Genomic DNA, 22,479 nt, shown 5'->3' with positions numbered 1-22,479 from the left:
GTGTGTGTGTGTGTGTGTGTGTGTGTGTGTGTGTGTGTGTGTGTGTGTGTGTGTGCGTGTGCGTGTGTGTGTGCGTGTGCGCGTCTGCGCCCCTATCAGACTAGGGGTTTGTGTGTGGTGGTGGCGGTGGTGTGGGGGGGGGGGGCTCTAACACACTGACCTTCAGACAGCACATCTTTGTGTATTATGATTTAGTGGGAGGGGATTGGGAATGGGATGCGTATGAAAACATTTCTTGTTAGGTTTTTGATGCATCATCTTGATTTAAAAATCATTTAATTAAGCCCCTTAGATTGTCATGAATCCTCCTCTGATGGGATTAGTTTTACCTCAAGGGCGTCCTGTAATTCGAATACTACCCACCTATTACTCCAGCAATTCAAGCTGTGCTTTCTGACGGGATAAGAATGCCATCCGCATTACCAGAGGAAAAAGACTCCTTTTCAAAGCTCCCATTCTGAAAGGTAAACACAGCTGAAGGTAATAACACTGTGTGGGTGTGTTTCATTTAGATGTGGCTGGGTGCCAGGCAGCATGAACCGGTCCTGTAGAGTTATAATTTCATGCTGGCAAAACTGTAAAAAAAAACTAAATGAAACACACCTGCCGTTAAAGTTATTAATATTTCAGCTACATTTACCTGTCAGAATGGCTGCTGTGAAAAGGTTCCATTACCAGGAGGAACAGCTGTGACCGAATCACTGAGTAACGCTAAGGAGTGCTGAGGTTACATATGGGCCTTTATGATCATCACAAACTCTGTGTACTTCACATGGTCATCAGCAAATCGTCGCAGTCGGGTCCAAAACTGTTACTTTTCAGGATTCAAATCCTGAGCCAAATGTGATTGCCTGCACCAGTAATATGCTCTCTCTCTCTCTCTCTCTCCTGTAGGCATGGTGAACAGAGAGGTACTGGAGCAGGTGGAGCGAGGGTACCGCATGCCTTGCCCCCAGGGCTGTCCCGAGTCCCTGCACGAGATGATGAAGCTGTGCTGGAAGAAGGAGCCGGACGAGAGGCCCACGTTCGAGTACATCCAGTCCTTCCTGGAGGACTATTTCACGGCCACAGAGCCCCAGTACCAGCCTGGTGACAACCTATAGTTGTGGACCCGGTTCACAGTGTGGCACAGGCTTGCCTTCTGGACATCTTCTCTCCACCCAAGGCACAGACTCACTCACTCACTCACAGACTGCAGGTGGTGGGGTGGGAGGTGGTGGTTAAAAGAGCGAGGAATGATTTGCTCCAGAACAGTGGTTCTCAAAGTGGGGTCAAGGGGACCCCCCAAGGTTCCTTGAGGGGGTTCCAAATGGACCCTTACAGGTTTGTAACTCTACACTCTCAGAGTTTTGGGTGTCCTTGAAATTAAAAAAAGTTTTGAGAACCACTGGTGTAGAAAGCCGAACTGGACGCTAGCCAATAAATTGCACAAAACCACTATTTTATCTTTTTATTTTTTATTATGATTCCAACACGTTTAAACTTTATATTGATTTTGCTTTCATTTAAGGTACAACAGGTCGTGTAGCGGTTTGAATGTGTCTGTTACTCGTTTCATTTTAGCGATCATGTGTTTGTTAATGTAAAAAAAAACATATCATGATCAGAACCAGTTAAAGAAATGTAAGTAATTGTGATCATGAATGCATAGAGAATGTGAGAAGTGGTACATTTCACCACTACTATGGAACTCCTGGGATTTTCACCGTAATATGTTGCTGTAAATTATGTTGTAATAAGGCCTAAATGACCTAATTCTGTTGCAAAGTAGTTCCCCAAATCTTCTTTTGTTGTTCCAATTTGGTCCAGTTTGGGAGGTCTATTTGCAACAAAAAACAGTAGATTTCTAATAGATTGGTAAATGATGCATAGTGAGCAATAAGGGGGATTGTAATGAAATACTGATAGCATGGATTAAAGTTCTCAGTCGCCACGACTGATTTCAGTCATTTGAGTTCCATAGAAGCCAGCATGTCTTCTGTCAAGTTCCGTGGAAGCATGTTGTGCAGCGAAAACAGCCATCTATTGTTCAGAAGCATTTTCCACAAAATCATAATGGTGTCGGATATTTCATACTTTTGTATAAAAGCAAAGGTTAAAGCCGCAGTCTGACTTCTTCACCCTGTTGGCAGTATGTAGAAAGAACAACATTACTGAAACATAATGTTACGTATTGTGTTAATTGTTTAGGAATCAGCGCTAGTGTGAGGGGCTCCTTTTCATACGGTTTCACAAATCGCACATTAGGACTTGGTCATACAAACATTTCGTGAGATTTTATTTTGTCTATGTGATAGGAAGAAGAGCCCTCAGTGGCTGTAGAACACAGAGCTGGTGATGGTTATCGTCACAATCAATTTTACACTGATGTATTTTCGAGCAAATCCCAAAGGATGTCTTTCATTGCATTTCACAAGTTTAAATGGACCTTTTCTTTTCTTCTTTTAAAAAATATGTAACTTGGGCAACTTGCATTTCGACTGTGACATGGACTCGTGCAACACCTTGTTCACTTTTTTTTACAATGCATTTGTTGGAATTTTCTAAATCTTACATTACTGTAAATGTATAGGCTATATATATAAATGAACATGTTTTTTTCATGGGTTCATTTGAAGATTTATTATGACGTCCTTCTGATCATCATTTCCCAGTCAACTCTGCAACACTAATAAGCCTTTGTTTGTTTTTTGTCAACCATAATGCTGTCTGTCTGCGACTATCAAACTTACATAACTTCCCTTGTGATCATCACTACAGAGAAATAAAATGAGGCTCAATTTGGCTTGTGATGCAGCATATAAACCCAAGTTAAACAGTGATAGAACTCATGTTCCTTGCGCTGTAGCCTCTTGGGGGGGGGGGGGGGGGGGGGTTATTCAAAATCTTCCAAACAAAAATAGTAGTAGATCTGCTATTTATAATTGAAGTGGTTAAAATGATTGCAATGCTGTATTGTATTAACACATTTTGGTGGGGACCCCCCAAGGACTGTAACGAATGGAACCAAATGGACCCTTATGGGACCATTTGGATCCATTTGTACACTTAGAGTCATATCAGTAATATTGCAAGGACCCCCCGTGACTTTCTCTTTTTGTGTGTTCTCATCAGAGCAGTATTATAAATTAAAGTACATAACACAAGATAAGGTGAAGGGCTTTGTACAAAGTTGTAAAATCCTCATTTTATATCATAATGACGCATAATATGGCTAGGCTTCATGTTACGTTTGTTGGGGAAATATGGCTTGATAGATACTGAGGGATTTGTAAAATAAAATAGAAGAAAAAAAATCTGATTTCATATTGTGGCATTGATCTTTCAGAATACCATTATGTAATATTGTCACGTACACAGTGGTGGAAAAAGTACTCCATTTTACTTAAGTAAAAAGTATCTATACTACAATACTCAGTTACAAGAAAAAGTCTGGTATTCACATTTTTTATTAAAAGTGCAAAAGTTTTGGTATCAAAATGTACTTTAAGTACCAAAAGTAGAAAGTACTCATTAGTCATTATGAACAAGTTTTCAATTTTATAAATTGTATATATTTTTTTGGAAAATAGCAGATCCACAAGCTCACGCATTGTGAGCTTGTAGATCTGCTATTTCCAAAAAATGTCCATAAGTACAGACAGTACTTGAGTAAATGTACTTAGTTACTTTCCACCACTGCACGTACTTAATGAAAACAACCCTTTTAACCAATCACAGGTTCCTTACATGGCTCTGGGCCATAGAGCTCTGGGCACTGTCTGGGCGGGATCAGAGCCTCCTTATATGGCTCTGGGCGGGATCAAGGAACGCTGTTTTAGGTTACTCTTCCTGTTTCCCACTCGCTGACACTGACCACTCAACCCTTTTAACTCTATGAACTGAACCGAGTTGATCCTGCAGGTTCAAATCAAATATGATCCATACAATCACTAAATTAAGTGTCAGAGACGTGAGATTCCCAACGTCTTTGGAGCAACATGGTTCAGACGCAATGGTAAGCATTTATGTTCTTCTCTCAGGCTTATTATGACATTGATTGAATACTTTATTAACAGTTTGCAAAGACAGGCACAGCCAGGGAAGTACAGTTCAATACCAGGTCTGTTAAGAGGATTTTAAACCCAAGAAAGCACTATGGCTTGTTTCCATTGGGGTCCTTTTGTACTCAATTCATCGCAAAATGTATTGACAGACAAATATACACTACTATGCAAAAACATCCAAAACGGGTAGAAATAGAAAAAGAAAATATGTACAGTTCGGGGGTAGGCTTTGACTTAAGGAGAGGAGTCGCATGACTTTATTCTTTGAGACCAATATCCGGGCTTTTGACCAATAAGCACCTTTGTTTGACCCGCGGATTCGGGACAGCTGACGCTTCTCCGGGCCAAACAAAGACACCACGTGACGTTGATCCCCTTCCCCTATTCGCTCATACTAGATAAGAGAAGATTTTTTTTTACCGCTCTAGCAGTGATTCTCAACCATTTTAATTTTAAGGACCCACAGTTTGACATGCATAGGGCTACAGACCTCTGGGACCCCAATTTATATTATAAAATCAATGTTAATTTAACTCTGAGTGTACAGATGGAACCAAATGGACCCTAAGGGGTCCATTTGGTTCCATCTGTACACTCAGAGTTACAGACCCATAAGGGTCCATTTGGTTCCTATCCATCATTTAGCTGGGGACCCCCTGGAACTCCCTCAAGGACCACTGGTGGTCCCCGGACCACTGGTTGAGAACCACTGTACTAGACCGTACCCTTGGTGCCCACACATAATCTAATAAAACCACTAATGCAGCTAATAATGCCAAATAATAACAACAGCAATCATGATAATAATAATAATCAGAATAAACAAAAACAGTGAAATGGCTTCTATATTGAATGAAAGTATTGGTATCAAAATGTACTTAAAGTAATACAAGCAGAAAGTATTCACTCTGCAGACTGTCCCATTTCACAAGTTTTCAAATGTATAAAAAATAATTTGAAAATAGCAGATTGCAGATAAGCTCACAATATCTGCTATTTTGTTTTGTTTGTTTTTTTATTTGGCTGAAGTGGTTAATGTATGTTTGTAATAATCAAAATCCATAAAGTAACTAAAGTTTTCAAATACTTGTAGTGGAATGCAAGTATAATATTTGCCTCTGAGATGTAGTGGAGTAGAAGTAAAATTACTGAAAATTGGAAATACTCCACTAAAGTAAAAAATAACTCAAAATTGTACTTAAGTACAATACTTAAGTAAATGTACGTAGTTACTTAACACCACTGGAACTCACAAACTGGACCATCCAGTTTTGACAAGTTGTAACCTTTCACATTAATTTGCAGCACACTGATCCGGACTATTCAGCCGCATATGTGGTTATTGACACCGATAAGGGGCTGAAAGGCTATGGTCTGACCTTTACTGTGGGGAGAGGCACAGAGATTGGTAAGATATATGCTCAGATATATTATTATTTATTTGTAATCATCAAGGTCATGGTGTTCAGTGGTTTTCTTTTTTTTTTTTTACTTAATTAAAAGTATCAATACTGCAATGTAGAAGTACTCTGTTACATGTAAGAGTCCGGAATTCAATATCTACTTGAGTAAAAGTACAAAAGTAGTAAAAAGATTCATTATGCAGAATGTCACATTCCACAAGTTTTCAAATGTATACAAATCTTTTGAAAATAGCAGATCTACAAGCTCACAATGCGATGCATTGTGATTTTGTAGATCTGCTATTTTCAAATGGCCAAAATATATTCAGAGCTGAAATGGTTAATGTATGTTTAGTAATAATAATCAAAATCTACAAAGTAACTAGTAGCTAAAGTTTTCTAATAATTGTAGTGGAGTAAAAGTACAATATTCGCCTCTGAGATGTAGTGGAGTAAAAGTACTGAAAATTGGAAGTACTCTTGTAAAGTAAAAATACCTCAAAATTGTGCTCAAGTACAGTACTTGAGTAAATGCTCTCTGGACTACAAAACCTGTTGAGTCAGTTACAAGGCTCTGAGTTGGTAAATACTTAAAATGTATGTTTACAGTTTTGAATCATCTCTAGTGCCATCTTGTGGTAATATGTGTTAACACAAGGACAATAATTTGAACCTGGATTTTTACCAAAATGTTGCTGCTGCTGCTGCATCAAAATATAATATAATTAATCCTACAGATATTTGAGTAGATGGTCTGGATGAGCTTAGTAAAGGCGGATGGGCGGTCACAGTCCTGTCAATCGTCTAGCATGATTAAACCCACATGTGTTCTAGTTGTGTGTGCTGTGGAGGCCCTGTCAGACCTGGTTGTGGGGAAATCCTTAGAGGACATTACCAGAGACTTCCGTGGATTCTACCGCATCCTGACCAGTGATGGACAGATGAGATGGGTCAGTGAGCACGCACGCACACATGCATAGTTAGATAGACAGACACCTTTTATTGACCCAGCAGGGGAATTTCAGTCGCCCAGAGGCAACACAGCAGTTAAGAGTTGCAGAGTTACAGGTACAGAGTAAGGAAAGTACTGTCGTATACGGCAATACGAAAGCAAGAAAAACAATAAGAAGCTCCGTCAATACAGAACAACATTATACAATAGTGTATACCTATACAACTATGCAGAAAAACAACAACGCAAGGTTACAGTGTCCTCACCGTATCCCGCCCCAAAACAAATAAAGTGTCCATTACGATCAGTGCAATGCCAATTAAATGAAATGTCCATTTCAATCAGTGCAATGCGAAGGAAAAGTGACAGTGTTCACAGTGCAATTTGTACAACAACCATACCCTAAAAGTGTCTTAGATATCAGAGTCCTTGATACATCTATGATTCCAGGTTATGTTACTGTATATACACATTACACACACACATATTTTAATTTCTTTATTTGAGACCACATTTATAAAATACATTACAAGGGCCCAAATATTTTTCAGTAGCTTCTGATGTCCTACATACTCAAAATTACATGTGTCTCAGCCTTCATTTATACAGTCTACTGTATGGTCTCAGCGCATGAATCCAAATCAGTTCAGAATGTAAACAACACACATGAACGTATTCACAGTCAACATAGGTCATACACTTCCGTCTGCCATATTACCAACACTGGAAAAAAAATATGGGTACAGGAAGCACCTTCTCCCCCAAATAGATCGACTGCCACACACACACACACACACACACACACACACACACACACACACACACACACACACACACACACACACACACACACACACACACACACACACACACACAGTGACTGTGACACACACATCATCAATCATAACTGACACAACAAACCTTAATTGGTCCCTTCGTTGAAAGCTTTGGGCCGAGGAGTGACGGTGTGTGTGTGAAGGTGACATTTTCTGCCTTCTTCTGTAATACAGATCGGTCCAGAGAAAGGAGTTATCCACCTCGCCACCGCTGCAGTTCTCAATGCCGTGTGGGACCTGTGGGCAAGGACAGAAGGCAAGGTCAGACACCACATTTAAACATTGGTCTCGACTCTAAATGGTAAAATGGAGGACTCTGGCATTATGAGTGTCTCCTTGTGTCTGCCCATTAGCAGTGGTGGAAAGTAACTAAGTACATTTACTCAAGTACTGCACTTAAGTACAAATGCGAGGTATTTTTTACTTTACTGGAGTATTTACAATTTTCAATACATTTTACTTCGTACTCCTCTACATCTCAGAGGCAAATATACTTTTACTCCACTACAATTATTTAAAAATGTAAGTTACTAGTTACTTTGTAGATTTTTTTATTACGAAAGACATACATTGACAATGTCAGCTATATATATATATATATATATATATATATATATATATATATATATATATATATATATATATATATATATATATATATATATATATACACACACACACACACACACACACACACACACACACACACACACACACACACACACACACACACACACACACACACATGGTTATATATACTCCGGCTATTTAAAAGTAGCCGATCTACAAGCTCACAACAAGTCACATCGCGACGCGTTGTGAGCTTGTAGATTTTCAAATTATTTTTATATTTGAAAACTTGTGAAATGCGACATTCCGTGTAATGAGTACTTTACACTTTTGGTACTGAAGTATATGTTGATGCCAATTCTTTTGTACTTTCACTAATTACATTGTGAATACCAGACTTTTACTTGTAACGGAGAGTATTTATACATTGTTGTATTGATACTTTTACTTAAATAAATAATGTGAGTACTTCTTCCACCACTGCCATTAGCATGACAGAGTGTGACTCATAATAACCCATTATCACTTTTCTTGCAGCCGCTGTGGAAGCTGTTGGTTGACATGGTGAGTCACTAGGAATTCAATTAATTTCTTATTTTTTGTTTGCATCATAATCACAGGAAAATATTTAATGGTCTATTATTCTGGTATATCTGTCTTAGGATCCGAAGCAGATCATCTCCTGTATCGATTTCAGATATATCACCGATGCCCTTACAGAGCAGGAGGCTCTAGGTAAGACAGTGGTTTGGTTGCACAAAAAAAAACGGTCACGATATACGGTGCAGATGGAGTCACACACAAAGACCAACCATAGGAACATTTTGTTCTAACCCATTGAGACCTGAAGCCGATTCTACATGTCTCCTAAATCTCAGCAGTTTTCTGAAAAACGTATGTTTCTATATCAGTGGTGCTCAATCTTTTTCATGTCAAGGACCTCCAAAATTATATGTATTTGGCCGCGGACCCCCATCAAAATATTTTGTTCCAGGGACCCCCCAGAAGCAAAGATTTGAGTTAAAAATGTTTGCTTAAAAAAATATATATATTCAAAGATTTGCACACATTTTCACGAATTTTCAAAAATAGCAGATCTACAAGCTCGTAGCGCGGCACTCGCTATGAGCTTGTAGATCTGCTATTTTTGAATAGCCCAAAGTGTAAAATAATGCTTTTTAGTTCAAATTTAAAAATGACACAGTTCCAGGTCTTAATGGGTTCTAATAGACACGCTCTTTCTCTCTCTCTCAGACATACTAATGAAGGCAAAGGAAGGAAAACAGCAGAGAGGTAAGCAGTCTGAGCACACTACAGGGACACATTAACGGCCCAGATGAAGCTAAAACTGCCACTTCACAAATTAATACAGACTGAGCTCAAGTGCTTGGGGTTGCACAGTATGCCCTAACGTCCGTGACAGCTGTGTTACATGGCACTTAGCCTAATTTATACTCAGTCACCCCCCCAGAAATAACTGAAAACCAGTTAACGACAATCGGCGATCAATCGACTCTTCAGACTCCACCTTAGCCCTAGCCTTGACGACCTTGCAGGCTAATGCAAAGTTTAAAATGTAATTTAGACGGCATGTTATGTAGACAGATGCCAGGTTCAATTGTCATCCTATAGATTGTATAGCTGCTGCTCTACAAACAGGGTACTAGTCCGACACCTGAGTGACACTTAAGTGTCATCGGCTGTCCTGGCTGTCCTTCACTCCTTTAAGCCAATGGCGACACGAATGGGGAGACGGCCCGCCCCCCGCAGTAACGATGCTCCGCTGCGCTCCCCTCATTCACAGACAGTGCACGTTTTATTGCAGCCTCAGGCAGGAGGGTTAGCCTAAATGCTAGCGTGCTTCATTAGACCTAATTTACCTATTAAGTTATTATTTGGCCATGTTCACACTGACTTCAATCTTAGCTATTGTTGGGAAGACCCGTGTGGTGTCAAAAAATGTTGCCACCACTTATATAAAAAAACATTAGAGCGTTTAGCGTCGCAGATTCTGTCACGCAATGTTGCCAGGTTTGGCGAGAGAAACAAGCAATCCGAAAAACAAGTAATCAGGTCTATGAAAACAATCACACACACACACACACACACACACACACACACACACACACACACACACACACACACACACACACACACACACACACACACACACACACACACACACAATACAGAATGCAGCTGCTAATAATATGACTGTCAAGTCATATTTATTTCTTGTTTTGATATTATACTGTTTGGACTGATGATAGGTTCTTGGTTTACCTATGATCCTACATTACTATTTCTATGCCTTTGATGTATTACCTTTTGTTTACCTTACTTACTGTAAATCGCTCTGGATTAAGAGCGTCTGCTAAATGCCTAAATTGTAAGTCAAGATGTATTATCTGTGTGGCCTGTTTTGTTTTTGCCTGCCAGAGGGCCAGATGCTGAAGGAGGGCTATCCTGCCTACACTACATCCTGTGCTTGGCTGGGATACTCGGACCAGCAGCTTAAAAAGGTTCCAGGACATCAACTGTATCCTATATCATGGCATCACTTTTGACTTGTTGTGACATCTAAAAACAGCAGCTCTTCTAACCGCTGGTCCGTCTGTTTCTGAAGCTTTGCACAGATGCTCTCGCCAGCGGCTGGACCAGGTTCAAGGTGAAGGTCGGGGCAGACCTACAGGACGACAAGCGCAGGTGCGGCTTGATAAGGCAGATGATTGGACCCTCCAACACTTTGGTAGGTCTCACGGATTCAAGTTCTCAGTGGCCACGACTGATTTCAGTCTATTTGGATTCCATAGAAGCCAGCATCTATGGAAGCATGTTGTGCAGCGAAAATAGCCGATCTGTGATCTAGTAGACAGGCTATTTTCGGTTATTATTTCGAGAAGTTATTATTTCAAGAAGAAGTTATTATTTGAAGTGGTCAAACTAGCAATATGTTCAGACGCATCTTCCATAAAATCTTAATAGTCTCGGATATTTCAGCAAAGATTAAGCCTCCATCTGTGATTTCTTCACCTGGTTGGCAGTATGTAGAACAGCACGAACGATATTACTAAAACATCATTTCATATATTGTGTTAATTGTTTAGGAATCAGTGCTAGTGTGGGTGGGGGCTCCTTTCATGTTTCACAAATCGCACATTAGGCAAATTCAAAAGAAGCAGATCTACATGCTCAAAACGCGTCGCTTCGTGCCGCGTTTGGAGCTTGTGGATCTGCTACTTTTGAGTGACGCTGTAGTAGGATCAAGTAGGGTGTTAATTTACGCAAAAAAAACACAAAAGGGTAAAATATGGAGATAAGAGGTTTCTGCCCGACAGCAACAATATCCTTTTTTTGTGTGCTAGATGATTGATGCCAACCAGAGATGGGATGTGGGGGAGGCTATTAGCTGGACGACCAGCCTGGCGGAGTACAAACCTCTGTGGATCGAGGAGCCTACCTGTCCGGATGACATCCTGGGACATGCTGCCATCTCCAAGGTGAATACAAAGGAGGAGGGAGAGCGAGCGCTTCGTTATTTGATTCCATCATATTCAGCACCTTTAAATTAGGCCTGTCACAATTATTACATAATCGTCTAATCGCAATTATTTGACATCATCGCAATTATTTTGCATAATCGTCATAATCGTTTCCAAGTGAAAAATATTCATACATTTTCTAACAATTTCAAAATATAGTGTAAATAGCAGATCAACAAGCTCCTGATGCTTGAGCCATTTCCATTTCCACTATTTTTAAACATTTTTGAAAATATAAAATTATAAATGTCACTGAATATAACTTAATTGGCAAGCGGTACCGTTGCATTGAAGAATGTATATAACCTAGACTTTTGTTATTTTCTGTTGCAGGCTCTGGCTCCACTTGGGATTGGAGTAGCTACAGGGGAGCAGGTCTGTGGATATTAAACTACTACAGCTTTATGTTTCTTCCTAGCGTAACGTGTCAACATGTGATACATATAATTATAAATAATGACTTATGTGATGATGAGTTAAATGTTAACATCCCATCCAGTGTCACAACAGGGTGATGTTTAAGCAGTTCCTTCAGGCGTCAGCCCTGCAGTTTGTCCAAATAGACAGCTGCCGTCTGGGCAGTGTCAACGAGAACCTGGCTGTGCTGCTGATGGCTCACAAGTTCCAGGGTAAGACCAGGGGCCCTATCTTGCGTGGGCCTTACCCCTTATGCCTAAACGTATTTGTCATTTTTTACTATTTTTAATTAAAAGAATATATAGTTCAAATAGCCGATCTACAAGCTCACAGCGTGTCAATGTAGATCAGCTATTTTCACTACTTTAAAATGTTTTTCAAAATAGTACAAAACGCCTAAAACGTGTAGGCATAAGGGATAAGGTGGTGTGCAAGATAGGGCCCCAAGTGTCCAACAGCTGCTTTATGCTTCACTTTTTCCCCCTTAAATGTTTTTTAATGCAGCACACTAGAGGTTTGAATTAGTTTTAACACATTGACTGCCAGAGTTTATTCCAAATTTACCCCCTTGGCTGCCAGCGATTTGCGTGTTTTTTTGTTTTCTCTATTATCTTATTTAAATGCATTTAAGTTTCTCAGGCCATGGTTTTGAACACATACGACGATCGACCAGCAGAGCGCAGCAAAATGACACCCTCGATGACTCGCTGACTCGCCCCCCCCCTCCCTCCAGGCTCAAACAGTCAAAACAACATGAACCGGATGTGATTGTCTTCGACAATCTCTGATCGGCTTGTGATACGATGTGATACACGACGACGATGCCTGATCGTCACCCGGACCAAAGAAAATAAAAGGGGAGCTTTCCCTTTGTATTTTATAGCGTGTCCAAAAAAGGGGTTTTCTCTATTCTGGACGAAAATGACCGGAGAAAAACGATGTGACCCGGAAACGAATTTTTTTTTTTACATCCGGCTTCGGGTGAGTGTGACGTAGGCGGAAAACGAAAGTGATGATGAAAAGTAAACAGACCCGCGCGATCACAGATGAAACCAATGAAAATACGTATTATCGAGTTAACTCGATCTAGGCAGTCGAGCGCTGGATACGTAATATCGAGTTAACTCGATCTAGGCAGTCGATGTGTTAACATATGCTGTAGCAAATGAACACTACACTTAAAATGGATCTTTAGCCACAATAACTAATATCAGTTGTTTACCCAGACATGTCCATCACAGCAACGTAAGACAAGATTTCCAATGAATGGACACAGATTAGAATTAACCACTTTCGTGCATTTGGCTTTGGCGAGCGTCTATATACGAACACAATAGGACCGTGTTCGGGGAGGGTGATATTTGTCACTACACGTATTCCTACAGATCGGGGAGGCACCTGTCAGTGAGGAGTCAGTAGGATGCAACAACAGCAGTGACAGCAGTGACAGAACACAAATGTGTGTGGGGAGGAATCAATTGGCATAACGATTAAATTGGGGAGAAAAGGGGTTTAAAAAAAAATATATATAAAATAGGGCGTAGCGTATAGTGAGTAGCGTATCAGTTTTGAAACAATGTTTCTCACTTCTTTTGTCAGTGCCCGTGTGTCCCCACGCTGGAGGAGTTGGTCTGTGTGAGCTTGTTCAACACCTGATCCTTTTCGACTATATTTCGGTGTCTGCAAACCTTGACAACCGGTGAGAACATTGCTTGTGTTTGCTGTCAGTTTCAGCTGCTGGCCGTCGTCACAGATAACCACATTATAATTATGGGACATATATCCTTATCTTTTAGGATGTGTGAATATGTTGACCACCTCCATGAGCATTTCACCTGTCCTGTTGTAATTCGCGACGCCCACTACATGCCCCCCAAGGTAAGAGAGCACATTGGTAATAGACTACCTTGAGGACCAAATCTCAGACTCACTTTTAACCCATTAAGGCCTGATTCTACAAATCCCTTCTAAATACTCAAAAATGTTCGTTTAATGTTTTTTGTAATGTAGCTTTCTTTTTTTTTGTCTGGTTTTGTTGATTTTGGGGAGATTCTTTCCCTTAAGATGTTGAGATTTTTTTGCTAAATGTATTAAACTCTGCATTTTGTTACGTCTACTGCTTCATTGTGCAAATAAACTTGAATCTATAAAGTACTTGTTCAGAGTTCTTCTAAATGGATTGCTTCAGGCAGCGGTCTGTCTGGCTACATGATGTGGTTCTTTCTGTTGGCAGGATCCAGGCTATTCTTGTGAGATGTTTGAGTCATCTGTGCAAGCTCACCAGTACCCGAATGGGGAGACATGGAAGAAGCTCTTAGACAAATGAGGGAATCGAGGATGCTGCTGAAATGACCTGAGGGGTAATTTACTAATTCTGCAATCGGATCACTGCACTTCACTGGGTGAAATTGTAATACACTATTGTAGATTATCTCGTCTTTAATACTCCCACACAACTTTAAACTGTCAAATGTTTGGTCAGATTTCCTTACAATTTTAATTTTGCGTTAAAGGAATATTACCTTTTTTTGATGTGAGCTTATTTTTTTTTTAAAGAAAATTATAGGTTTGTGAACTGATCAGTGAGACACTGATGAAGGCCTGTGGCTGAAACATCTAATGTGCCTTGCTGTGCAAAATATGGAATAAAAAAATAAATATGCAGTATATAATTTGCTCTAATAATCTACAAGCTCACAATGCTTGTATGCTTGGACCCCAATGGAAACAAGCCATAGCTTTCTTGGGTTTAAACTTGGGCCTCTTAGCAGACCTTGTAGACCTTGTATTGAACTGTACTTTCCTGTGCTTTTTTTTTGCAAACTACTAATAAAGTAATCAATCGTCATTTGCCTAATAACATGCCCAAAATAGGGACGCCAGGTTTTAAAGTGGTTAAGCAAATTTCGAGGCGGACTTACCATTTCTTATATAAAATACTGAAATGATAGTTCCAATCAATTATACAACATATAACACAGCATTCTATAAATTATTTATTTACAGATTTAGATATGAACTGTTTAAACAAGATGAACATTAATTTAAAACGGATACATGTGTAGTTACCAAAGAGATCTCCAGCCATAAATCAAGGGTAGTCTCTACTAAAAACGTTATTTTTACGAGACTTTATATCTACCGCTAAACATGAGTTCAAAATGTTCATATTATTCACCGGTTCTTAATGTGTAACAGTAAACGGTAAACAAACCAACATACAGTGTATACAGGCCAGGGTATCTGTACATTTCTAAAGTGCCAATTTAATGACTTTTAAGACCTTTTTAATACCAAATTGTCAAATAGTACGTAAGAAAGAGGCACTGCAAGGCGTTGTGAACTTGTAGTTCGGCTATTTTCACAAAATGTATCTGGAACCGAGTCAAACTAAATGTAATGCCTAAAATTCCAAGTGCTTGTCAAGGTGGGGGTCCCTAGTTATTTTGGGGAGTCGTGGCCCGAAAAGTTTGGGAACCCTTGCTGTATGAGGTACAGTAGGACTAATGAATCAATGTATAATCTGTCATTTGATCTTTGAAGATTTAAACAGCCATCTGCATTTTGATAGTGGGATGGGGATTATAGTCACAGATCTCAAAGTCTTCTGCGCAGAAATCGTTTATGTTCTCCACCTTCCTGAGGATCTTCAGTTTGGGGAACGGGCGAATCTCCCTCTGGAGCTGCATAGGAGGAGGATACACAGTTTAGACAGAAATCCAGACACAACTCAGCAATCAAACCTGAAACATGCAGGTACTATAGCATTTCCCTATGATGTGTGGGCCAAATCTATGTGTGGTTTTGTTTTTTTTGTTTTTTTTACATTTACCACTTGTCTGCCAACATCCCTATTCTGTGGTAACATTTGCAGAAAATAGCAGATCTACAAGCTTGTAGATCTGCTATTTTCGGCAAAGAGATTTGATGTACAGGAAAAAAGGGTCAAATTTACTTGAGTATTGAGGGTTTAAGTGGATAAATGTCTGAAAATACACATTAACAAAACATTAATTTACACATGATGGTGCTGTCCATGAAGCCGTTTACAAAATCAATGAAAAAGTTAAATCTGCAACACATTTTTATACAGTGGGGTCCCTGCTTCATCTCTCTCTCAGCTAAGGGGTCCTTGGTCTGAAAAACATCGAAGACCCCTGTTCTAAAAGATCTAATTGGGACTCACCAGTGACTCTGGCCACGAGCAAATTGATATCTCTGGTCAACATAATGCTTAACCATAAATATTTTCTCTTATTGACGTACCTGTGTTTTGAGGGGTTCAATGTGGTTGATGTAGACGTGAGCGTCTCCCAGGGTGTGCACAAAATCACCAGGCTGGAGGAACATAGAATGTAACTTTTTAAACACAAAAGGAAACCTCAATTTAATGACAAATAACTCTCTAATAAGTCTCTGAAGAGCCTCTCTCCAGTAAACAAAACAAACGCCCTCCCTCACCTTCAGTCCTGTGATGTGTGCGATCATGTAGGTTAGAAGGGCATAACTGGCAATGTTGAAGGGCACTCCCAAACCCATGTCCCCTGAACGCTGGTACAGCTGGCACGACAGCTCCCCATCACACACGTAGAACTGGCACAGGGCATGGCAGGGGGGCAGCGCCATGAGGGGCAGGTCTGCAACAACACACACACACACACACACACACAACAGGTCAACTGAAGTCAACATTAACATACTAGTGGTGCACCCCCAAATGTTTTAGGGGGCACAAATTCCTAAACATTTAGTAGACATATTTAAACTTTTTTACGATGTTTCGTAAATCATACAAGAGTGTCACACAAAAGTAGTGAAAATAGCATGTCTACAAGCTTGCGTCGCGATGTGACATTTTGTGAGCTTGGAGATCAGCTATTTTCTCTGTTTTACTTTTTTATATACTAAAGAAACGGTTATGGACATGCAAGGTTTCCACCCGACACCAAAAATATCAACCATTAGAAATATTTTGTTGTTGCTTTTAAACCGTGTCCATTTATTACCTTTGGGGTTCCAAGCACACATGATAATCCTCCTGTCCTCTGGGTTGGTTTTAATTGTGTCAATGACTTTCTGCAACTGGTCAACGCCTTGTCCTGTGTAATCTATAGAGAGGAGGTATTGATTATGCACTCAACAACTGTATTCATTAGAAACATTGAATTCTTTTTTTGCAAACAATAACGTCACATGGCTGATATTCACATATCTTCACTGAACTATAGTCCATGCATTTCCTATCAATAAACCGGGCATGGGTGTGACATACTGTACCTGCATGCATGTCTGTGTACTCTGCGCCGTAATGCCTCCATTGGAACCCGTAGACCGGTCCCAGGTCTCCCTCCTCTCGGTCCGTGAACCCACTCTTGTCCAGGAACTGCCGTGATCCGTTGGCGTCCCAAATCTTCACCCCCTTTTCTGACAGCTCCTTGGCATTTGTTGAACCCTGAGAAACGCATCCAAGTACCATGATGGCATATCAGTCACCCCTTTATACTGTATAGCACTGGCTCTGGATCTTTTTCATTTAAAGGACCACCCCATAATGATAATGTATTTTGCCACGGACCACCAGGGAACCATAAGAGAAGAGAACATGAATCCAAATCTTTCAAGTTTAGTCAAAAAATGGGAGTGGCTGAAGCATAAATAGGGTTAAAGTGGTAACCTTATTTTGATGCTATATTCTTAAGTTTCATTTAGCTGGGGAACCCCCGGACCCCACTTTGAGAACCATTGCTTTATATCAACTTTGAAACGGTAACATTATTAGTATTCATTTAAAATGTTTTACTGTATATCCCCACTCACCTTGACAAACCACAGCAGCTCTTCTAGAATTCCTTTCCAAAAGACTCTTTTAGTCGTCAGCAAGGGAAACTGATCTGTAAAGATTACATTAGGGTTAATATCTCCAAGATCTTCTAAAATGTTTGCCTATAATGACAAAATAGGGACGCCAGGTTGAAAGTGACCATGAACAGACAAGTGGGCACCTCGATGTTAAATTATTTAACATCGAGGTTATTAAGTTATTTCCCAAAATGGTTAAAAATAAAATATTTGGAAAATGGTCTTAAGTATTGTAAAGTACACACCATTAGAATATGCTTGAAAATTAGACAATTAAGGCCTAATATTTCTACAAATTGCTGCAAAACCTGTATATCCTGTCATTTTTGGCATACACAAGAAGTTGTACCGTGCATGTTCACATCTTCTTGTACGTTACATTACTTAAGACCATTTTCCAAATTATTTATTTATACATTTGGGACACTGTTAGACGCGGGGTCGCTGTCATTAATGACAATAAGCTTCCCAAAATATGTGCAGTGGTGTAAAGTAACTAAGTACATTTACTCGAATACTGTACTTATGTACACATTTGTACTTTTTACTCAATACAATTATTTAAAAACTTTAGTAACTAGTTACTTTGTAGATTTTGATTATTATTATAAAACATACATTAACCACTTCAGTCCAAATATACTTTGGCTATTTGAAAATAACAGATGTACAAGTACCAATGTTGCACCGCACACATTGTGAGCTTGTAGATCTGCTATTTTCAAAACAATATGTATACATTTTATACATTTGAAAACTTGTGAAATCATGGGACATTTCATGCATAATGAGTACTTCTACTTTTGGTTCTTTAGGTACATTTTGATGCCAATACTTTGGAACTTTTATACTAGAGTAAATTTGTAGTATTTCTTTCTACATTGTTTGTGGTAGTGATACTTTTACTCAAGTAAAAATCGATGTACTTCTTCCATCACTGAATATATGACAACAAACCCAAAGAAAGCCCTCTCTCTCTCTCTCACACACCTCTGAGACTGTATCTCCCCTGAGAGCCGAACACAGAGACTACTCCTGTTCCAGTTCTGTCTCCCTTGCTGTGTCCGTGTTGCAGAATGTACTCGATCTGTTTCAGATAACCTCTCTCATCACAGAACAACCCGAACGAACTGCTTTCCACGTTCTTCCGTCCCTCTTCTGTTTTAAGATCTTCTTTTGGCTGATCCACCGCGTGTATTTCTGACGTGGCAGGCATTTTTGCTCTTAAACTCAGAAACTATTCACTTTGTTAAAGTTTGGCTGAATGTGCAACAAGTCGAACACGAACGAACACAAGATGAGTTTGTGTAATGATTTGAACGAATTCCCGGGTTTTTGTGTTGCCAGATATTACGAGAGAAATAAGCAACTAGGTCTATGAAAACAAGCCCAAAAGAAGCAACTATTTATCGGATATTTGAAAACTGCAGATCTACAAGCTTGTAGATCAAAATAGAGCGTGTAGATCAAAAAAAGTGAAACATTTCGAATATTTTTTAAACATTTTAACACCAATGGTACAGGGGCATATACAGTAAAAAGTAGTACAGGGTCACAAAATACTTTTAAATGGGGGTCTGTGGACACTGGACAGACGAATATATTAAATTAGGGGGGTCCTTGACATGAAAATGTTTGAGAACCTGGTTTGAACAACATTGGGAAACAAGGCCAAAATAAGCAACCCGCAACTTTCAATATTTACAAGCAACAGAAAGATAAGCCCAAAGTCGCTTATAATGGCAGACATGGCAACACTGGCCGGTGGCCGCACCTCCTATAGTCACATGACCACGAACGGCCAATGAGCAGCTCGACAACACTTCCGTATTGTGAACATCTCGCGACCCGTACATCCAGCCAATAAGGGAAAGTCGCGCACATTTTCAGTCACGCCTCTGTGGTGAAGTCTTTAAAGTTGTCAAAAAAAACTAAAACATGTTTCGCCCACTATTATCACTCAATGAAAACACAGGGATTACATGTATATAGGCGATGTACAGTGGTGGAAGAAGTAGGCCTACTCACATTTTGTACTTCAGTAACAGTACAGCAATACCACAATGTAGAAATAAAAGTCTTCAAATTCTAAATTTACTTGAGTAAAAGTACAAAAGTAAAAGTAAGTACTGAAAGTAAAAGTTCTCATTATGCAGAAAGTCCAATTTCACAAGTTTCCAACTGTATAAAAATGCTTTGAAAATAGCTGATCTACAAGCTCACTTTGCGATGCGTTGTGAGCTTGTAGATCGGCTATTTTCAAATAGCCTAAGTATAAATAGGGCTGAAGTGATTAATGCATGTCATGTAATAATAATCAAATTCTACAAAATAACTAGTAACTAACATTTTCCCATGTAGTGACGTTAAAAGTAGGCTACAATATTTGCCTCTGAGATGTAGTGGAGTAGAAGTAAAAGTATAGAAAATTGGAAATACTCCAGTAAAGTAAAAATGACACAAAAGTGCACTTAAGCACAGTACTTGAGTACAGTAGTAGTTACTTTACACCACTGGAATAGGCTACGTGATAATATAATGCAGGTGACTTGCTGTAATCGAGACAGATCTAAATAGCAGGCCTAGTTACACACATACTGACAGTTAAATACTGTCATTGATATATAATAATCTACTGTTCTCAGAGGAAAGGTAGGTATTACAGTCAGAATGCAAGGAATGTCATTTCAGCTATATGTTGTATCTTAGTGCTATCAGGGTCCCGAGGTCCTCTACTCCAGTCCAGTGGTTCCCAAACTGGGGGTCTACAAGCTCACAAGGCATTGGTATGTCATGCAAGCCTGTAGATTGGCTATTTTGACTTGCCTATTGGTGTGCCTTGGGCAGAAAACGATTGAAAACCACTGGCCTAGATGCCTGCTGTGGGGCTGGCCTGAATCAGAAAATGACTCTATGACCTTGTAGATACACAGATGTAGCCTAAGCACAAAACCAGAGAGAGAAAAATATTATTCAAGAACAATCAGCACCACAACAAACAGCAGAAGGCCAGTAGAGGTTGAATGACCTCAACTTTGTGCAGCAGATGATGTAACTCTTGATAGAAATGTATTCTTTTTTTTTAAAGTCTCTTATGTTCCCTCAAAAATGTGTGACCCTCAATTCCGCCTGCACATTTCAAGTCATTCACAGAATCAAGTCCATGATACAGACCCATGGCCATGAAGAATCCGGAATTTGGACCTTGCTGTGTTGGGGAGACGCTTGGGCTTCAGCTCTGTTTGTGAAGGCCAAGAAGGTAAAAAGTTCTGCATTTCCTTGACCATGTTCTATTGTTTGTAAAGGAGGCTGACTTTCCAATGCAGCCGACTGGCGACTAAAGAATACTTCTGCATTCTTTGTGATGATTCTCATCCTTTATGCACTGAATATAGGGATGATGAACTCAAGGGGTTCATGATACTGTGTGTGTGTGTGTGTATGTGTATATATATATATATATATATATATATATATATAATATTATGTTTATTTTTATACTTGCGTGCATTATTGTAGTTGTATGTCATGCCATGTGAGACGAAGATCATTTTCCAACTCGAAGATTGCATCATACCATACCATATCATGGTTCTGAGCTTGGTTGTCTTTGTCATCTCTGCCAGGCCTGACAGCCGAAGGCAGGCTAATTGTTACTGTCTCCCTCAATATGTGCATTAAATAGGTCAAGGCCAGTACATAATCAAACAGGGTTTACTAGAGTCTACAGTTTCTTTTTTAACTATTTTAAATATGAAAATTATAAGCTTCCAACAGGCAAGACAACTTTCTGATAAACTCTTCCACGTAAAAAGATATTTAACACCCCCACATAAAATATGAATATGTAAAACAATATAAAACACAAACACAAAACCCCCAAAATTGATGAAATACAGGGATACTTATGAAAGACTACTTTCTGTGGTCAGAATCTTTCATATGGCTCCAGGAAAAGCTCCATAACAACACTTTTTACAAGTCAATCCTTCATTGAGAGTGAGGATAATCCTCTGCGACGAGTTGATGTGTAGAAAGTCTCATAGGTGTATTCAAGACAAGGCTCACTCACACCCTTGAAATGAAGTCTTTATTGAATCACAGCAACATTGCTCTGCTTCCTCAAGACCCTGTTCTACTACTTCCCTGGATAGCTGAGATAGTTAAGGATAGTGAAAGCTGCAGTGTGTCATTGCTGCCTGTCAAACCAGGGAAATTAAGATGTGGGTTTGGGGCCCATAACTCACAGCCTGTTCCTATACTCTGACTAGAAGACAGATAAATCTGCAGACAGTCCATTAATCCCTGACTGTAATGCTACGCCACAACTCCCTACAGTACGCTTACTCCCACGTGAACTTTTTACAGTTTTGTTTTTCAGTTTTTTTCAGTTAGTCTTCGTGCAGCTTGAGTGTTAAGACTATATGTTGATTAGTGTTAAAATATTTGTGTATGTCTAATTCTACTGTGGAGGGCTGTGTTCTACAAGTTCACAACACAACAGAAATGGTGCAATGTAACAAAATATAATTTTTTAAAACCCAAACAAAAACACATCTTGAAACCTATTCTAAATTAGTTATTTTCTTTACAAATTCTGCTGGTGATGTTGTTATTGGCCACACAGAGGCGCCACATCGCAAGCATTTAAATTTAGACACCCCAGCAAAAAAAATGAAAGTGACTTCTTTGATAATTAATGACAGAAGTGAGACAAAACATCCATTAATTTATAGGCTACATATTATTGTGTTATATCCTAATGAATTATTGTATCAGTCAATATTTCAAAACATGTTCTTCTTTTCTTTTTTTAAATGCCCTGTGCAGAAAAATCTCACTTTATGTCTAAAC

At 39.4% G+C, this 22,479-nt stretch overlaps 3 protein-coding genes across 3 annotated transcripts in view; 2 read left to right on the top strand and 1 right to left on the bottom strand.

Moving 5' to 3' along the window:
• Positions 1-2,849, top strand: part of LOC311038448 (tyrosine-protein kinase Yes) — a 46,521-nt gene extending 43,672 nt beyond the window's left edge. The window contains exon 12 of the mRNA XM_084047978.1: positions 895-2,849. Coding sequence (XP_083904104.1) covers positions 895-1,103 — 209 coding nt within the window. The 3' untranslated portion in view covers positions 1,104-2,849. The remainder of the gene's footprint in view (positions 1-894) is intronic.
• A 998-nt stretch (positions 2,850-3,847) lies between these two features.
• enosf1 (enolase superfamily member 1) lies at positions 3,848-14,566 on the top strand. Its single transcript, XM_084048444.1, has 15 exons — positions 3,848-3,997; positions 5,352-5,454; positions 6,284-6,399; positions 7,412-7,498; positions 8,345-8,371; positions 8,470-8,542; positions 9,062-9,100; positions 10,247-10,329; positions 10,434-10,556; positions 11,173-11,307; positions 11,683-11,724; positions 11,849-11,978; positions 13,366-13,465; positions 13,563-13,644; positions 14,000-14,566. The coding sequence occupies exons 1-15, from the start codon at positions 3,917-3,919 to the stop codon at positions 14,090-14,092; spliced, it is 1,314 nt and encodes a 437-aa protein (XP_083904570.1). The 5' UTR covers positions 3,848-3,916; the 3' UTR covers positions 14,093-14,566.
• A 220-nt stretch (positions 14,567-14,786) lies between these two features.
• On the bottom strand, positions 14,787-18,931 carry tyms (thymidylate synthetase). Its single transcript, XM_084048574.1, has 7 exons — positions 18,616-18,931; positions 17,584-17,657; positions 17,044-17,218; positions 16,773-16,874; positions 16,228-16,403; positions 16,033-16,104; positions 14,787-15,449 (listed from the first exon to the last, which is right to left on the bottom strand). Exons 1-7 carry the CDS (start codon positions 18,839-18,841, stop codon positions 15,312-15,314), a joined length of 963 nt encoding a protein of 320 aa, XP_083904700.1. The 5' UTR covers positions 18,842-18,931; the 3' UTR covers positions 14,787-15,311.
• Between the last annotated feature and the right edge of the window lie 3,548 nt (positions 18,932-22,479).

Source organism: Gymnoscopelus microlampas (assembly GCF_963454915.1).
Source record: "Gymnoscopelus microlampas genome assembly, chromosome: 22".
Taxonomy (NCBI): domain Eukaryota; kingdom Metazoa; phylum Chordata; class Actinopteri; order Myctophiformes; family Myctophidae; genus Gymnoscopelus; species Gymnoscopelus microlampas.
This window is presented reverse-complemented; position numbering and strand designations above follow the sequence as displayed.

Coding starts and splice junctions, on each gene's coding strand:
- enosf1 (XM_084048444.1), top strand. CDS start 3,917: ATGATCCATACAATCACTAAATTAAGTGTCAGAGACGTGAGATTCCCA. Junction 9,101..10,246: donor GGAAGGAAAACAGCAGAGAG/GTAAGCAGTCTG, acceptor TTTGCCTGCCAG/AGGGCCAGATGCTGAAGGAG. Junction 10,330..10,433: donor CGGACCAGCAGCTTAAAAAG/GTTCCAGGACAT, acceptor CTGTTTCTGAAG/CTTTGCACAGATGCTCTCGC.
- tyms (XM_084048574.1), bottom strand. CDS start 18,841: ATGCCTGCCACGTCAGAAATACACGCGGTGGATCAGCCAAAAGAAGAT. Junction 17,219..17,583: donor AGCTGCTGTGGTTTGTCAAG/GTGAGTGGGGAT, acceptor TGCGTTTCTCAG/GGTTCAACAAATGCCAAGGA. Junction 16,875..17,043: donor GTACACAGACATGCATGCAG/GTACAGTATGTC, acceptor TCCTCTCTATAG/ATTACACAGGACAAGGCGTT.